Genomic DNA, 20,407 nt, shown 5'->3' with positions numbered 1-20,407 from the left:
AGGTGGCGAGGCTATCCATGGGTGCTCCTGAGGTCCCTAACATTTTGAAATTAATATTTTAAAATTTATAATTAAAACAAAATACCCAAAACAATGCCAACATAAAAATACAGTATTTTTCACCCTGTTACAATGTCATTGTTAAACAATTTATATTTCTTTGAGTATATCTGGCTGGATACTATTATTATCTGTAAATATAATTACAGAATTTAACTTTATCAAGTTCACTCCATTCTTCCACAGAGGAGTCATCTGTGTCCAGACGAATGACAACTGGATTAACTGTTTGTTCCTTCAAGCCACCTTTGAGCCAGTACTCTTTCACCACCTTCTTGACATGTTCAACACATGCATGCTAGTGTGCAATGTACGTGTCACATGCAGCAGAGTTGCCAATGTGCTTGACACCATTCAACTTGAATGATTGATTTTTCCGGGCCACTGTACTTTTAAGGTCTCCCCAGATAAGTTCGACTGGGTTGAGATCACATTGGTACGTTGGTCATCTCAAGACCTTATGTAGCATGTTGTCAGTGATATATGTTGGTGGAGGTTTTTTGTTTTAATCAAAGAATACAACTGTGGTTTAGTGGCCTTACTTGTAAATTGTATATTGTTATTTGTTAGCCATTGCTGCATATCTGACTTCTTTGTATTGGAAGTTGGGCACCCATTGTTTGGATCTCGAACACTGTGATAGGGAGCATTGTCCATGACAAGATTTGTCAGGCAGAATTGACAACAACTGTTCCTCAACATACTGTGTGAAAATCTTTGAGTTCATTTCTGTATGATAGTCCCTACCATCCGTGCTCTTAGACCTAAATACCAGATCACACGCAGGTTGGAATCCACGGTGGGAACCAGCATGAAGAAAGATTAAACGTTCACCTTTGCATGTTGGTATTTTCCTACCATCAGTGGGTAGCCACTGTCTGGCAGCAGTATGGTTTACATTGACCCAGGTCTCATCCTGATATATAGGTTCGAACCCATCCTCTCTTGGCTGCGTGATGTCTAGCAAATAGCCGACGAATGACAGCTCTTATGACCCTGAGGCCGAGGGGCAGCTTTGGCGACTGTCACATTTTGTTGCGCGTATACTACATGTTATACAACAACACAGACTTTCTCTTCAAGCACCTCGTTAGGATCTAGATTACATTTCCTTGAGCACAATGAGATTAGGAAAATACGCCGAATTTTCACACTAAGGTCGAGGTCCTGTAACGCTTTTGTTTCACCTGGGTGATTTCAGTCGCGTGGCCATGCTGACGAGCGTTGGGCGTATTTTGTTGTTGTCTCGAGGAGTGTGCATCGATATGCGAACAGTTTTAAACAAATTGAATGTATGTTTCAGTTTCATTCATCACATCACATCACATCACATCACATCACATCAGATCACATCACTCCAAAAGTGTCCATGACGAGAACACTTGCACTAGATTTTGATCATACATACAAATGATTGCAAGTTATATCAGACACCGTCACTGAATACTTAGAATTCCCGAAGAATTATTTTGTCCATTCATGTCCGTAATCAGAAAAAGACCACAAATGGAATATAAGTAATGAAGATTGAGCAGGTATGTTTCCTGTCGTATGTTTCCATTTCACAAACAGATAAAGTGGATTTAAACGTCTCAACGTTCAAGTCATCGAAATGTACACAGACTTGTTAAGGAGTTTGCACACCAAATATCAAAATAACAAGAAATTGCTAAATTTGGTATCATTTTGTAGAAAATGATTCCCAAATCTAATTATATAATAAGAATAGCAAGTCTCCGTGGCATTTGTGGAACAAGTGGCGCCCTTTGTGGCACTGTCTGTAACAAGTAAATGTGTTAATAGAAATCATCTTAAAAGTAAATTATGTACTTATATTATTCAGTGTGTGTTTATTTCATAAAGATATTTCAGTATTGAAATGAAATAAAGCAGAAAGATAATTTTTCAGGGTAGTATGTAGTATCTGACACATTGATTTACTTTTTAAAAAGCCAGGAATTTAAAGAAAATATTGATCCATCGATGGAATGTTTATAATAACGCTATTTTTTATAAAATGAATATTTATATATCAAATTCTTACAAGATAAATATTCAAAGCTACAAAACATGTTACCAGACGGTATCAACATCACAGGGACTTGTATCGCTTAGAAACAGCATTCGAAAGACATATAGGTGTATAGACCTTCCCTAGTACTATATAAAAGGAAAAGGATGTAACGAAGAAACCGCCCCCTCCTCGATCAAAGTTACATGTCCCCACGTAAAATACTTTTTAGGTCCCGTCGAGGCCCACGGATCGAAAAGCCAGATGATTTACTGTTTACAGTTCACAGATTAATCAAATCACTGTCTACACTTCACAGATTCGTCCAAACAGTCTACATTTCATAGATTAATTAGGACACTGTCTACATTTCACAGATTAATTAAGACACCGTCCACATTTCACAGATTAATCAAGACAAAAATACATTTCCCAGATTAATCGAATCACTGTCTACACTTCACAGATTATTCAAAACACTACCTACAGTTCACAGGCTAATGTAATGGAATCACTGTCTACATTTCCCAGATTAATCGAATCACTGTCTACACTTCAAAGATTATTCAAAACACTACCTACAGTTCACAGGCTAATGTAATGGAATCACTGTCTACATTTCACAGATTAATCAAGACACTGTCTACAGTTCACAGATTCATCAGGACACTGTCTACAGTTCACAGATTAATCGAGATACTGTATACATTTCACAGATCTGGAAGAAGCGGAAAGAATCAATCTCCGTGCCCCATGAATCACTATGAAAGTCAAATCCAGAAGATCTCCAATGTATCCAGTCACGATATAAAACACCCCACAGAGTTAGAGCTCCGCCCACTGACCATTATTATATTACTGCGTTCCAAGGTTCAACAGTAGTATTTGACTCAGGCTTAGGTAAAATGGAGTTTAGTTCACCGTTTAAATCAATCTGGGTTCTCTTTGCAATAATTCTTTCTATCAGTATAATCATGAACGTTCTCTATTTCTTCCAAGAAGATATCAAAATTGCGGACATCGTCTCGAATCATCTCCGTTTCTCAAGTCACAACAAAACCACATTTGAACCATGTGCAAATGCAACTTCTCCACGAATACAGTCAGTTACTCAAAGTTGGCAGCCAGTTGGAAATAGGAGTGACGTCTTCGTTTTTTCAGCATATTTCAACAAAGAAAAGAAGGCCGTGCAGATCGTTGGGATAGCCCTTCTTAATATAAAGGTGGACTGTATTTGCACCTTCACAACGTCAGCAACAGCAGCAGATGAAGATAGAAAACCAGTGCGAGGGCTGCTGGAAATAGTACCTGAACACCACTCTAGAAGGTACACAATCATTTGTATTTTGTATCTATGCACACATTCTAGCTCATTTACCCCCAGTTGACAGTCGTCGCTCGGATGCAGAAAAGGAAAAGGCTCAATATGATGGGGACCATTTGATTTGTATAAAGAAAATAAAACTGTTGTGTAATGGGATTGAAAATGTTTGTTTCTGGAAACACTAAATGTTGCACTCCTGTTTCACAAGAAAACTATTGTTCGAAAGATAATATGCGCACCGTTTTACAAATCGACCCCAGTGGTACGTACGACTGTGCTAGCCCATGTTCAAGCAAGGACGCTGCGATCACATCAGCACGAGCATGACTTTGTTATTGTTATTGTCTTTATAGATGATTGTTTTTATCCAGTATTTTCTTGAAAACAATTATGGGACACTAATCCCATCTGAGATGATATGTAGGACTCACGTCATCCTTTCCTTTGCCCATCCGATCACCCGTGACGGTATGCATATCATAGTGGTCCTTAGGTACTGTAACAGGCTGTACTGCACTGTAATGGGGAAGCTGATGCTTCTATCACGGTCTAACCATTTGATGACTGTAGTTAGATGAGAGATTCCAAAAATTCTGTATTTTGGTTTTGGCTTTGTTAAACAGTTAACCACTTAATAGTTAATGCTACACAACAGTTAAAGTGCATCATTTGTAATTTACCCCTCCTGTTGACTGGTGGAAGGAGTGACTTGAACGTTAACATTGCGTGTGGCACTGTTTCAGCAATACAGCGAAGAGGTCAAATTGTAACTGCAAAGTCATAGTAAAGATGAAGGTCTTTTAAATATGTGTTTCAACATTTACATTTGGAACTCAATCACCCTAAGTTTAATAACCAGCAATTAGGTTTATTTATATATATTCACAATATAAGTTGAATAATCAGACGCTCGTGGAATCCTAACAGGGAGATCATCGCGTTATCACCCTCACAAGAAATTAGTCAAAGTCAACTAAAGCGCAATAAGGCGTAGTGCCATTGAATACCTCTAGGTTGTTACACGCTACATACTTCCAACCTCGTACATGCCGTTAGATACTGCATTCATCTAGGTTGCTACATGATACACACTTCCAGCCTCTTACATGTCGATGTTGTATAGCTCTAGCCTGTTAGATACTGCATTCATCTAGGTTGCTACATAATACACACTTCCAGCCTCTTACATGTCGATGTCGTATAGCTCTAGCCTGTTAGATACTGCATTCATCTAGGTTGCTACATGATACACACATCCAGCCTCTTACATGTCGATGTCGTATAGCTCTAGCCTGTTAGATACTGCATTCATCTAGGTTGCTACATGATACACACTTCCAGCCTCATACATGTCGATGTCGTATAGCTCTAGCCTGTTAGATACTGCATTCATCTAGGTTGCTACATGATACACACTTCCAGCCTCATACATGTCGATGTCGTATAGCTCTAGCCTGTTAGATACTGCATTCATCTAGGTTGTTACATGATACACACTTCCAGCCTCTTACATGTCGATGTCGTATAGCTCTAGCCTGTTAGATACTGCATACCTCTAAGGCTGTAACATGCTACATAATTCCAGCCTCGTACATGCCTTAAAGGTCCAGAACGTTAACTGTACAAATTTCATTACCTATGCTGTCAAAAAAGATGATAACAATGTCCCGACACAGACACATTAAGACAGACGCTTAGTGTCTTAAATCGTTCTACGTCGTCACCATCGCGCTAAGCGTCTCCGTTATCTAAAACTATTCACTTGGTTGTATAGACAGTACCTTCTTCCAAACTTGTCTAAAATTCCATGCGAGTTATACATGTTTGAAAATACAACATTTTTGTAAAAAGTATATTTAAAACAGCAATCTTACATGATGTCTACATGCTTTATGTAAAACAGCAATATTGCATGATGTCTATATGCTTTATGTAAAACAGCAATATTGCATGATGTCTACATGCTTTATGTAAATCAGCAATATTGCATGATGTCTATATGCTTTATGTAAAACAGCAATCTTACATGATGTCTACATGCTTTATGTAAAACAGCAATATTGCATGATGTCTATATGCTTTATGTAAAACAGCAATCTTACATGATGTCTACATGCTTTATGTAAATCAGCAATATTGCATGATGTCTACATGCTTTATGTAAAACAGCAATCTTACATGATGTCTACATGCTTTATGTAAATCAGCAATATTGCATGATGTCTATATGCTTTATGTAAAACAGCAATCTTACATGATGTCTACATGCTTTATGTAAAACAGCAATATTGCATGATGTCTATATGCTTTATGTAAAACAGCAATCTTACATGATGTCTACATGCTTTATGTAAAACAGCAATATTACATGATGTCTACATGCTTTATGTAAATCAGCAATATTGCATGATGTCTACATGCTTTATGTAAATCAGCAATATTACATGATGTCTACATGCTTTATGTAAAACAGCAATATTACATGATGTCTACATGCTTTATGTAAATCAGCAATATTGCATGATGTCTACATGCTTTATGTAAATCAGCAATATTACATGATGTCTACATGCTTTATGTAAAACAGCAATATTGCATGATGTCTACATGCTTTATGTAAATCAGCAATATTACATGATGTCTACATGCTTTATGTAAATCAGCAATATTGCATGATGTCTACATGCTTTATGTAAATCAGCAATATTGCATGATGTCTACATGCTTTATGTAAATCAGCAATATTACATGATGTCTACATGCTTTATGTAAATCAGCAATATTACATGATGTCTACATGCTTTATGTAAATCAGCAATATTACATGATGTCTACATGCTTTATGTAAAACAGCAATATTGCATGATGTCTACATGCTTTATGTAAATCAGCAATATTACATGATGTCTACATGCTTTATGTAAATCAGCAATATTGCATGATGTCTACATGCTTTATGTAAAACAGCAATATTGCATGATGTCTACATGCTTTATGTAAATCAGCAATATTACATGATGTCTACATGCTTTATGTAAATCAGCAATATTACATGATGTCTACATGCTTTATGTAAATCAGCAATATTGCATGATGTCTACATGCTTTATGTAAATCAGCAATATTACATGATGTCTACATGCTTTATGTAAATCAGCAATATTGCATGATGTCTACATGCTTTATGTAAATCAGCAATATTACATGATGTCTACATGCTTTATGTAAATCAGCAATATTGCATGATGTCTACATGCTTTATGTAAATCAGCAATATTACATGATGTCTATATGCTTTATGTAAAACAGCAATATTGCATGATGTCTACATGCTTTATGTAAAACAGCAATCTTACATGATGTCTACATGCTTTATGTAAATCAGCAATATTACATGATGTCTACATGCTTTATGTAAATCAGCAATCTTACATGATGTCTACATGCTTTATGTAAATCAGCAATATTACATGATGTCTACATGCTTTATGTAAATCAGCAATATTACATGATGTCTACATGCTTTATGTAAATCAGCAATATTACATGATGTCTACATGCTTTATGTAAATCAGCAATATTACATGATGTCTACATGCTTTATGTAAATCAGCAATATTACATGATGTCTACATGCTTTATGTAAATCAGCAATATTACATGATGTCTACATGCTTTATGTAAATCAGCAATATTACATGATGTCTACATGCTTTATGTAAATCAGCAATATTACATGATGTCTACATGCTTTATGTAAATCAGCAATATTACATAAAGCATACTTTACACAATATCAACGATGCCAAATATGTCGAAGATACACTTGGATTGTCATTATAATTACACCACATAACAGAAACGTACTAAATGTATAATTCTATTCTTCCATATGCCATTCTGTTTTCAATGTGAAATATTACGACTTTGTTTTCCGAGTTATATTTTACACTGGCGATCATTTGTACATTGCAAAAGATACGAAACAGTGATCAGAGATGCGTATTAGCATCTTACACATCCCTCATATCAATATGCCTCTGAAACACAGTATTTCCAATACATTCCTTTTGTAATAGGTGATGTAATTTCCGATTCTTTTTGAAACTTACTTGGGTTCGAAATACTAATATTTCCATAGGTGGGGAAGCTTTCATAATTTTCTAAATTTTCAAATGTCTTCATGGCTTTGAAAACTTATACAAAATTCAGGATATCAAGGGTATGTATTTGAACATTTTTTATATGGTCATGTTTAAACAAATGACGACAGAAAAACTGGGTCCACATTGTGTTATTCACATATGCTGACGCCTTTGAAATCGTGGCTCATGCTGAGGGGCTGGGTAAGCAAACATTGCTATGCAAGCGGACAGACTTCCATTAGGTCACGAACATATCACTTCCCTGTGAGTGGGAGAAAGGGGCTACAGATGTTACAGGCTTACATGTTGTCATTCGCAATGAGGCTGATAGTTTTTTAGGCTATGCAATATGTCATTACTCTCTCTTGGTTTATAGGGTGTTAACTAACAACATTACTGCATTCAGTCGCTAACAAAACATCTGTAAAATACTTATAATCGGAACCTGCATAAAACTGCATTACTCACAGGTACTCCTCACACAGTGTTGTTGTTATTGATTCAGTATATTAAGAAGGCTGTGTGGAGTACTTGACGTATCAACGCATTAAGGCCTTGAACAGATGCCTCCCATCTTTCCTCTATTTCCACTTCCCCGAGGATAATTTGAGCAAATCATCATGCTAATTAAAAGATCGGGCGAGCAGTTGCACGTACAAGGTACTTGCATTAACCTTTCCATATTCCATAAAATCAAGCATATATTCACTGTCATAAATAAAAAGCTGTCACTGGGACACGTCTTACCATCTTACCAACAAGTGAAGAGGCAAAGCAGCCCAGAAACATTGTGTTGTACATAATAATTTAAAGAAATTTTAAATCCATACAATGCAGAAAACACAGAGATAATGGTACAAACTAACACTAGATCACTTAATTCGTTACTTCTGTGTTAGTGAGTAAATAATCAATTTATCCTGCATAGATGGATTTCATCTTGAATAGCCCCAGCCCATACAAATGCAGCAAACACTCGCATATTACAGGATCCTGGCACGATATATCAAGCTTCCTCTGAAAATTAAAAAAAACAACCCAAAACAACCCCCCCCCCCCCCCCCCCAAAAAAAAAAAAGAAAAAAAAAGAAAAAAGAAAAACCTAACATTACAAAAATATATTACTCCGTGTATACTGAATTAGCCCCAGTGAGCTCTGAGATAGAGAACCAGATAGAGTCTAGACAGGCTTCATTTTGGACTATAGCGTTACAGGGAGTTTGGAGTATGAGACGGACAGCTGCCATGTGTAAGTCCCAGCCATACAGAGTAAATGTGGTCCTTACAAGAGGTAAACGCATTAAAAAACAAGAGAATATCTCATAGAAATATTAGTATTTGTATTTCGGAAAATAAATACACTGTATATAGATCTGGGCAAGCAGAAGGTGTCCTTCATTTAAACATGCTCTGCTGATCACAGCCTGTTGCCTCATAATATCGTCTGGAACAGTACACTTGACTACAGCCGACTTGGAAATGTTCATCTAGCGAGGTGTGTCAATATTTTAAAACCGATGATGTATTGTCGACGTTCATCAGCTGATGAAGATAGTGATTCACGTGAGCCATGATGCGCTAACTATTGTCAGTTCATTAGCGTTCTGCTTAGAGGACATATTGATATTAGGAAACGAAAGTTGGTCTTTTAGTATGCACATAGTCGATGTCACCCACTACCGTCAGTATGCATAGGCGATTTCAAGGTCTTCCGTGCAAAATCTATTTTTAAAGCTTCTGCCAACGTTTATGCCAACTTCTGCATTGACTAACTAAATGCAGCTTCACAACGATCCCTCTGAAGTACGATCGACTTATGCACCAGCTGATATTGGCGACATACATTGTGTAGTCAGCAGTAGCATTTGGAATCATCTACAATAGGGTTTGGAAGGGTCCAAATTTTGAACCCGCGTACCTTTCATTACCCTACCCGGATACCCGGTATGTGCATTCCTGACATCAAATATATTCGTCAGCTCAGAGGCTAAAATTTCAAATTTTTCAATATCTTAACCATGTGTCACCATAAGGAAGTGACTGTAAAATACGTGTAAATCTTCAAAGATAATGCACCCTTTTATTCATGGAAAAGTTTTTAACATATTACATTGTTTAATCTATTAGTCACACGAGCACAACGGGTCTGGGTTTTGAGACGGGTACACGGGTATCCAGGTTTCCTATCCCAGCCCGACCACAATCCATATCATGAAACTGACAATGCATATATTCATTAATCGGTCCCACAGGTTCACAGATGTGTCAGGTCAAAACTGATCATCGGCAACTGTTGTGTGGGAACATATAGATGTGGTCAGGTGGTCGTTCTCACCTACCTGTCTGATGTGTGCCATCGTATCCCACTTGCTAAGATCGATGCTCATAGTGTTATGACCGTGTCATGTGCAACCCTCTGTTTATCATTACATATTACTAACACTGAGGCCTTCATATTTTTATGAACGTAAGAGTAAAGAAAGATGTTCATATGAATATAATCTGGGAATATCTTTTCGATGTCCATTAAAGTAGGTACGTAATGTTTTGTATTTAAAGCAATACGTTTCTGTCGTCACAGAACTTCATTAAATATTCTTCTGTGATAATGTTGCAAATACGTTTAGGCTAATTTGTGCTGTGGACACTCTTCAACTTCATATCTGTGCATGAAAAGGGCAATGTACAGGGAGGTGTAGCTGTTAGAGTTTGAACCTTTTGTGTACTTCAACATGTTGCTGTCCCGGTGATCTCTATATTGTTGACTAATATACTATGCCTATTGAAGCACTGAATACGGATTCATACGAGAAAATTTTGCTTGCGTTATGTTGAGAACACTCACTCACCATTCTTTGATGTACAACAAAGGAATAACAGGAATAACAGAATTATACATTTGGGAGCTTTAGACTTTCGTGTAACTGGAATATTTTACATTTCTCCAAACAACAAAGTTTCTCTCTTTTAAGATCTTTTAAGATCGAACGAATCGATTTCTACAGAAATAACATACCTCCGTGTTACAGAATTCCAAACCCTCTTTTGTCGCATTTTAAAAACAAATATATAATTTGAAAGATATCACTTTCCGCTAAACACATACATGTTTCCCGATTTTAGATTCAGAAAAGGTAATCACCAATTACAGTCAGTTTGAGACAAATTGATAGCGATGAATTGCAATCTAACACAAACACTTAGTCTAATAGACAAAAGAATCAAGTCAACGCGGATTGGAATAAGAACAATAAACCAACTCTTGAAAAAAACTTGTTGCAAAAATTTAAAAGTTGGTTAAGAAGTTGTCATCATGTATTTGTGCCTATGCCCGGTTTGTTACAAGGGAACACTGGCAAGTAAAGGAACTTCAAGAAAAGCAGTGGATTAAAACTTAATGTAAACATAATCATGGATGGATGGTCAATCGATCATCACTCTTGACAGATAGATAGCATTAAAATACGGCTTGACCCTGGTGTTCTCACGTAGGAATTATATGTCACATGTTAAGAGCATTATATATAAACTACTACTAAAATAAAAAAAGAAGAAACGCATATGTAGTATTTTTCCATTTAACCTTTCGAATTTGAATCATTGATGTCTGTGTAATCAGCTTATCTGTGGTGAACGCTGTCTGCAAACATTTCCGAGTTTGAATCCATTGTCATTGAAGACAACTCGCCAAAACGCACCAAAATCTGTTTTCCTCAATAAATGCACTAAACTGTGAACGGGAAGAAATTCATGAGTTTCCTCTTGCACGCACATACCATGCACCATTTCCAGTAAAAGTCGGGGTTTTTCAATGCTCTTGCAACAGTTGACAATCTTAAATTTGGTGTTAAAGTTATGCCTAGGCTTACTGAGGCTCAGCGCAACATTGCGATCGGTCATGTGGCGGCTGGGAAGTCTCAGTCTGCGATTGCAAGGCAACTGAATGTGTCACAGAGTACCATTTGCGGAACAGGTTCACCTTCACCACAGCATCACCAACAACATCGGTAGTGTCACGACTCAGAACAATTTCTCATCCATGAGGCTGGTATTCGTTCCAGAAGACATTTGCGAGGACCTGTCCTTACACGTCAACATCAGCAACAACGATGAAAGTGCTGTTGGCGACATCTCATGGCCATTGCAAAGGTGGAGTACTGTTATCTTCAGTGAAGAGTCGCGTTACATGCTGCGACGTTCCAGCAGGTGTATATCGACGTCGTAACGAGCGCTACTTTGCAAAGTGTGTACAGGATGTGGACAGATTTGGAGGTGGAAGTGTCATGGTTTGGGCTGTTATCTCATACAGTGGCAGGACAGATCTCATTCAGGTCCAGGGCAATTTGACAGCTCGACGTTACCGTGATGAAGTCATCAGACCTAATGACCTTCCTTTCATGAACCGCCAGAACGTCATTTCTCATGATAACGCTCGGCCGCATACAGCAAGAATAACCAGGGATTTCCTTACCCAGAACAACGTTCTGGCTCTTGATTGGCCCTCACGATCACCGGATCTTAACCTTATTGAACATTTGTTTGTGGGACAAATTGGATAGTCGTGTGCGACAGCGTGACCCTCAGCCACAGACTTTACCTGCTCTGTTGTGGCCTTCAGGGCAAAACAATATGAGAATAATTATGGACAAGGTAAATCCCTGTGTCGACAGCAGCAGAAATTCAGCATCACCAAACTGTTACAAATGTTATATTTGGGATTGCACTTTTTAGTGAAGTACATATTCTAGTGCTTTTTGAGTTGCTTCCCATCCGGGATTCGAACCCACACCCTCTGAGTCAGGTACCTATTGTGCCAGTTAAACTGAGATCAGTATCTTCCCTCGTAACATTTGCGGTCCAGCTAAAACCTAATGTCTTTCTGGCTCCCTACTAGCGTCTCCTCTTTCTCTGCAAAGCACCACTGAACAGGTCTGGTTGGACATTAGGCGCTGAAACAAATGCAATATTATTGACAGTATTGTCCTGGTAGGTGTATATACATATATGAAGTAGTGTTCTTTAAACAGAGCAGAGAAGCCTGTTGGGTATACACTGCAGAATATCCCATGCAAATAAGTGTTTAATAAAACTGTGTCTAAGTTTGGTATCCATTTGATACTTGTCAGCTTGGAGTCGTACATCTGCAAATCTCAATGTGAATTTCCAAATATGTGAAGTTAATTCCCAGAAAGGAGAACGGTTAGAAATACTCGAACTTAGGAAGCACTGAAATATGAATTGGATCTGCCTTTGCAGACTTAAAATTTGTTTCTTGGGGATAATCATTTTGACCGGTTTGACTTGAGTTCGACGCTACTCCGCTCCGCGAAGCACAGCTACCGTCGGTATTTACTGACAAGTATTTGGTTAATGTAAGCAACTTGACAGATGAGGCTTTCGGTCCAGATCATAATATAGGCAGTAAAACATCACTTAAATTACTATAGGGATCTGAGGTAACGAAAAACATGATAACAAACTTCGTCAATATGTAACATTTAACACGAATTACAACCATATATGCTTATTCACCATTTCAGTTATATTTTTTGTTCTACTAGACTTTGGGTTCCGTCTAGAAAACAGAATGTGTGCCTGTTCTCGCTAACAAGGCCGGGCGCAGTAAACGGCTGTATACATACTTTGGACCAGCCCACCAGTGACTCGGTTTAAAACACATGTGACTCAAAGTATGACTTCACAGAAATTAGTAGCAATGATCGGAACAATCGTATTTGAAACCGTTTTCTTTATAAGAAATAATACACAGTGGTCAAGTGTAACAAGTTATATACTTAACAGCAAAAGAACAGCAACTGTTTTTGTCAAGGTCTTAAATAGAAGTCATGAATACTAACTCTTACTTTTATCAGATTTCATGCTTTCGAAACTTGCACTTCTTTTGCTGTTCAGTATATTTGGATCACTGTTTCTCAGTACAGTACAGATTCTAATACCTTTCTGGTGTGAATACCATCAGAGTAAACATTTTCTGTTTTGATTTTCAGGTATAGCGCTATGGTCATCCGATGTCCGGTCCCTGAGCACATTTGGCCAGTTTCAGTCAATGTAACTGTTGAAAATGCGACAGCGTCTCTGAATATAACTTACGCTTCTTCCGAAAGATACAACTTTACCGTGTGTGTTCCGACTTTATTCGGTCCTTTCAAAAACCCGAAGTCCATTATTGAAATGGTGGAGCTGGATCTGCTACTCGGGGCAGATAGGTTTATATTTTACAATGAATCTATCACCCCTTTGGTAAATACGGTCTTAGAACACTACACGAAAAAGGGAATTGTGAAAGTTATACCGTGGAATTTACCTGTACGTGATATCCACTATCATGGGCAGTTAGCTTCAATACAAGATTGCCTTTATGCCAATAAAAAGAAAAGTAAATTTCTCATTTTGAAGGATTTAGACGAATTTATTGTTCCACACAAACATAAGAACTGGCACGAGCTCTTGCAGAGTGTACATGACAGCAAACACACTAACGCCAGTGCTTACCTTTTTCGGAATGCCTTCTTTAACCTTGACTTTGGTGTAGACGTAAACGGATACGAGAGAAAGTCAGACTCTCAATTGCTGCATCTGGTAAGTATGCTATATGTGTGGCGTGACAAGTCATTTCTTCCCGCCAGACAGAGAAGCAAGATGATCGTTCTTCCTGACAGAGTTGAAATATTAGGGATTCATTTTATCTGGAAATCAGTCAAAGGATTCAAAGAAGTCACCATTGATCCCAACGTTGCGTTTCTACACCATTACCGACAGTGGGGAATCTCTAAAAATACAGTAAAAGACGAATATATGCGTAAATTTGCCGATCCACTTATACAGAACGTCAATAAAACACTCTCATTAATTGGATTGTGTAACACAACCGGCATCTGAACATCCGCTCGCTGCACATTTGTTGACTATGTGAGTGAGTGAGTGAGTGAGTGAATATTGTTTCACGCCGCCTTTAGCAATAGCCCAGCAATATTCCGACGGGACACACCAGCAATGAGCTACACATATTTTGTCCATGTGGTGCATCGAAACCGGACCTTCGGCGTTACAGCGAATGCTTTAACCTCAGACCCACCCGCCCTGCTCACTATCGCGGCATTTTAATGTTAAGGCTGCTGCAGATTTTTATGGATAGCAACCTCTTCCTTCATTGTAACCAGGTCTGTACGTACGTACATGGTTTACTTTGAAATGTTATAGCTTATGTTCATAATATTCTGAACGTCCAAAACATAAATCATGCAAGTTTAACGAAGTTTCCTTTTTCATATGCTACCCTTTTTATTAGAAAATTCATGAAAAGGCGTCACTGCCCTTATGAAATTTGTAACGTCATTTTGTAGAGATTTTATTTGATTCCATTTCAAGTTGCATGTACAGGTGGAAGGATGACATGTGTTGGCATGTACATCATCAAGTACAAATCTGTACACACATGTGAGGGTGTTCATATATAGACTGATAGAGGTTAGGTGAAAATATCATTACTGTAGTGGGCATAGTCAGACTATCGTATCTTAATGTTACCATTTCCTAGTAAAGCGACTACGTTTGTTGTATCATCACCAGCTGACTTCATTTTCAGTAGTTCTTTTTTGTATAAACTTCACTGAAGGCTCCCTATGAAAAGTACCTGTTAAACTGATCCGTGAAGGTCCAGGGTAGAATAGGCCTCAGCAACCCATGCTTGCCATAGAAGGCGACTATGCTTGTCGCAAGAGGCGACTTGCGGGATCGGGTGGTCATCCTCGCTGACTTAGTTGACACATGTCATCGATTCCCAATCGAGGAGCTCGATGTTCATGCTGTTGATCACTGGATTGTCTGGTCCAGACTCGATTATTTAAAGGCTGCTGCCACATAGCTGGAATATTGCTGCGTGTGGCATAACACAAAACTCACTCACTCTTTGTTAAACTACAGATCCTGATTTGGTGTGGTGTGGTGTAACCTATTTAAAAGTGAATGGGTAAGTGAATGAGTCTGACTTTATGTCGCTTTTCGCAGTATTCCAGCAATATCACGACATGGGGAATCAAACCCGTGTCTTCGACCTGACAAATGAACGCTTTAACCATTAGGCTACTCCACCGCTCGCAACATATAATGAATGTTTAAGCTTTACATGTCAAAGGATGCATTAAGGGACTGACAGCAATGTTCTTTCTGTCTCTCAGATACCAGAGAATATTTGAAATATGAGCCGAACCCCAGTCTTAAGGATTTTTCTAGGCTCTGATTGGATTTGTTTTGTACATAAATATACCTTTGAAATATTTTAAGAACGATAACTCTATTTCCGGGACTAAATGTACAAAATTTCAGCCCTGGAAATGTAGAGGATGCCATAGGACATAGTCTTCATCTCGTCAAGAGTGATAGTTTGACAGACTGATTGCTGTTTAAAGTCGCACTCAGAAATATTAGAGATTTGGCAGTGGTCTGTAAATAATCGAGTCAGGGCAAACCAGTGACCAACATCATTAGCATCTATCTACGCAACCGGGATACGTTGAGAAGTTTCAACCAAGATCCCGTTAGTCGCTTCTTATGACTTATGGCTGTTGTAGACCAATTCTAAACTGGCTCTTCACAGGTCTTTGAGTGATAGAAGCGAAAATCAACTACAAATCAAATACAAAATCAACTGCGACTGTGGCGAAGCATGTAGGTGAAACCTCCCGGCCCATAAACATCAGAATTAAAGAACACTTATCATCTACCACCAAATCAGATCGGAAATCTGCTATATCCGACCACATCATCAAATGTCCCAATCACAGGATAATTTGGGACAATGTAGAAATATTATCCAAAAACCATAAGGACTTCACCCAAAGAAAACTGGCAGAAGCAGTTCAAATCAATCAAAAGAGATCAGGGATATCTCATCCCACCTGCATACAATGAACTGATAAAAATAACAGATTAGAGCTCACCAGCTACCATTACTAATTACCCTATCAGCCATGTATACTTAGTTACACCTACAGCCACCATTGGCTTCCTCTTATTGTCACACCATTACTACCATCCATTGTTGTTGTTGTTAATCCCCCTTTGATTCATACCTACATGTTGTTATTGCTTTATCCCTGTCCATGTATATAAGTCTGTTCTGTGATGTATTACTCCACTCTTGCTTGACAACGGTATAAGGATCCATACCGAAAAGTTGCATCATATTTAATAAAGAAGTTGCTATCTTACCCTTTTCTTACTCTCCAGCTCCTAATAATGCCATCCCGGGGTAGAATAGGCCTTCAGCAACCCATGCTTGCCATAAAAGGTGGCTATGCTTGTCGTAAGAGGCCACAAACAGGATCGGGTAGTCAGGCTCGCTGACTTGGTTGACACATGTCATCGGTTCCCAATTGCTCAGATCGATGCTCATGTTGTTGATCACTGGATTGTCTGGTCCAGACTCGATTATTTACAGACCGCCGCCATATAGCTGTAATATTGCTGAGTGCGGCGTAAAACTCAACTCACTCACTCACTCACTCACTCCTAATAATGCCAATCAAACAAATGAGAAGCAAGTGCGACAGGGTATGAAGGTTTGTAAACGTTTCACTAGCAAGACCGACTAATACGTTTTACTTGTTGATCTTAACACCTGACGAGTTAAGATTTTGTTTCTTGTATCACGCCGCACTCATCAATATCCCAATATGCTGTACAACGGCGGTCTGTAAATAGTCGTGTCTGGGTGAGTGAGTGAGTTTAGTTTTACGCCGCTTTTTAGCAATATTCCAGCAATATCACGGCGGGGGACACCAGAAAATGGGCTTCACACATTGTACCCATATGGGGAATCGAACCCGGGTCTTCGGCGTGACGAGCGAACGCTTTAACCATTAGGCTACCCCACCGCCCCAGTCGTGTCTGGGCCAGACAAACTAGTGACTGATGTATTGTTCACAATGCTTAGTTTACTGTTTTACCGCAGCCCTCAGTTGTATTCCAGCTCCATGGTAAAGGTATGTACAAAATCGAGCCTGGACCAGATAATCCAGTGATCAACAGCATGAGCACCAATACGCACAACTGGGATACGATGACAGGCATCAGACATTTCGGATCCGTATCCCGCCTCTTACAAGCATGGGTTGGTGAAGACTCATTCATTCTTAAAGACGAAAACAACTAGTGCAACTGTGTCATGCTTGACGACCCTAATCGAATCTAGATGGGTGGGTGCGTGGGTTTAGTTTTACGCCGCTTTTAGCAATATTCCAGCAATATCACGGTAGGGGACACCAGAAAATAGGCTTCACATATTGTACCGATGTCGGGAATCGAACCCGGGGCTTCGGCGTGACGAGCGAATAATCGAATCTAGAACCTCCTGATGTGTGTAGTCAAGCACAGTATCCATTAGACAACAGAATTCGGACTCGTAGAGGATGCGCGGTTCATTGCTGAGTACCATACTCAACGCGAATATTTCCTAAACATATATTTTACGAACCTTTCACATTTAGTTTTACGCCACACTCAGCAATATTACAGATATAAGGTCAGCAATATCACAGATATATGGTGGTGGTCTGTAAATAATCAACCCTGGACCAGACAATCCAATGAACAACAGCATGAGCATCGACCCACGCAATTGGGATATGATGACGCGTTTCAGCCAAGTCAGCGAGCCTGACCACCTTGTCCCGTTACGACAAATGAGGGTTACTGAAGATTAATTCTATGACTTCTGAAGATCAGTGCTTCATGTATAGCCCAGAGCGAGTTGCGCTACAAAGAGAGAAATGACTTGAGAGTCTGCCTTGTCCTCCCATTAAGCAGACAGGCAGTTCGCAGATACCTTCGTGCAACATTTACGGTTCAATGAACGGATAAGCTATTAGCTGTTACCTACACATTATAATGAAATAGTCACCCTAGGTCACCCTACTCAGATCACAAAACTGTGGATTGTTCCATTATACCAGTAGGTGTTACCCTAAGTAACCTTCCTGTTCAGTGTCTGTCAAATGGGTGTCTGTCAATTGGGGACCCGTGAAGGTCCCGGGGTAGAATAGGCCTTCAGCAACCCATGCTTGCCTTAAAAGGTGACTATGCTTGTCGTAAGAGGCGACTAACGGGATCGGGTGGTCAGACTAGCTGACTTGGTTGACACATGTCATCGGTTCCCCATTGCGCAGATCGATGCTCATGTTGTCGATCACTGGATTGTCTGGTCCAGACTCGATTATTTACAGACCGTCGCCATATAGCTGGAATATTGCTAAGTGCGACGTAAAACTAAACTCACTCACTCACTCACTGTCAATTGGGAGATAACCCGAGTCGTGCTATATGTTGTGCGACTCTGTTTGCGTTGCGCTACAGTTTGTCTGTGACGAAACAAATAGTAATATATACACATTCATGTGTTATGTATCTTTCTATGTATGTACGAAAATGCTACACGTTGTTGTACATGCTTTGGAAATTAAATTACGCGTATTAAAATGTTAAATAACATACAATTTAAAAAACTACAATTTGTACGCAGTCTGAGAAGAATATCAAAAAACAACATCAACCGGAAAGTATGGTCACCATGACAACGCCACCAATCGGGTTATCACAGTTTTTAGCACTGATTGTTTTGACTGTATGGGCCACCACTGACGACCCCTTCAGTACCAAGTGTGGGCCTTGTGTTGGCCCCTTCTCTTACTGGCAATCAAGCGTGGCGCTCTTAGCCATTCGTCACCACTCGAACCCTTCCATAAGCTCACGTGTTGGTCACAAAAGACTACCAGTATCGGAATCAGATGGCAGAGCTGCCATTCCTCATGGCGTGCTTGCATCAATTCCAGCAGATTTTGAACAGGAGTATCTCCATCTCGAACTTTGCATTCAAGATAGTAGCAATGATGCTCGAAGGGGTTCGTATTAGACTAACAACTAGTCTCTGAAATGAACATATTTACTGAAAAAAGTTCATAGTTAAAATAAATAATAATATAAAGAAATGGAGTCCTGAGACTTTCCTCATTTTTAGAAGCTAATAGAATCTAGACTTGCCACATTGTCTAGACTTGCTTTCCTGGATATACTTGCTTCAGGGTCTGTGCGACAGACTTGGGTTCGTATGGGCCTGTGGTTATAATACGATGGCGTGGTTCTGCTCGAGAACGATAAGGTCCAGGGTTGTCATCCTTGAAAACTGGACGACTGGCAGTGGGAAGGTTGTAAGAATGTTGCGGTATCCAATACGTCTTGCTGATAACACTGACCTTTGAGTGTCCCAAGTAAAGTGTTGAGACCCAACTTGCAGCCAAACGTAAACCTACACGGAGTCACTAACAAAGGATTCAGCAGCATTTATCATCTCCAGCCGATAAGCCTCAAAACGACATCTCCATAAACTACGTGTAGAAGATAACGATCCCGCGCCATGTGCTCTATGGTAACGGGGTGTTTTTGCAGCTTTCTACACGTTCCTGTCGTGAAGAAGCATCCTCCTTATGATGGTGGGAAACACGAAGTTCAGCACAGGGGATTCGAGTCCCGAATCTGCATCTTTTGTTCACATTCAGGATTCGAATCATAAGGAGGATGCTTCTTCTACAAGGGCTCTGAAGCCTAATCCAAAGAGCATCAAAGAAATGCATAGTAAGAGTTCATTCGAATTCCGAATGCTGTGCGGAACCTGCAAAAATTCAGATTCAGGATTTGAATCAGTTTCTATCTGCATGTTGTTTCTGATGGCCATGTGCTTACGAATAATAGCCGTGAGGCAAATGTTCAAGTTAGCATCGATTTTGTAGCTGGACGTCATATGTCATGCATGCCAACACTTTCATCTGTAGTTTCTGATGGTCTACATTCAGC

General features: G+C 39.2%; 1 protein-coding gene across 1 annotated transcript; it reads left to right on the top strand.

Moving 5' to 3' along the window:
• Window positions 1-2,968: 2,968 nt before the first annotated feature.
• LOC137291953 (beta-1,4-galactosyltransferase galt-1-like) lies at window positions 2,969-14,440 on the top strand. Its single transcript, XM_067823507.1, has 2 exons — window positions 2,969-3,398; window positions 13,549-14,440. The coding sequence occupies exons 1-2, from the start codon at window positions 2,977-2,979 to the stop codon at window positions 14,438-14,440; spliced, it is 1,314 nt and encodes a 437-aa protein (XP_067679608.1). The 5' UTR covers window positions 2,969-2,976.
• Window positions 14,441-20,407: the final 5,967 nt, after the last annotated feature.

Source organism: Haliotis asinina, chromosome 7, assembly GCF_037392515.1.
Source record: "Haliotis asinina isolate JCU_RB_2024 chromosome 7, JCU_Hal_asi_v2, whole genome shotgun sequence".
Taxonomy (NCBI): Eukaryota; Metazoa; Mollusca; class Gastropoda; order Lepetellida; family Haliotidae; genus Haliotis; species Haliotis asinina.
This window is presented reverse-complemented; position numbering and strand designations above follow the sequence as displayed.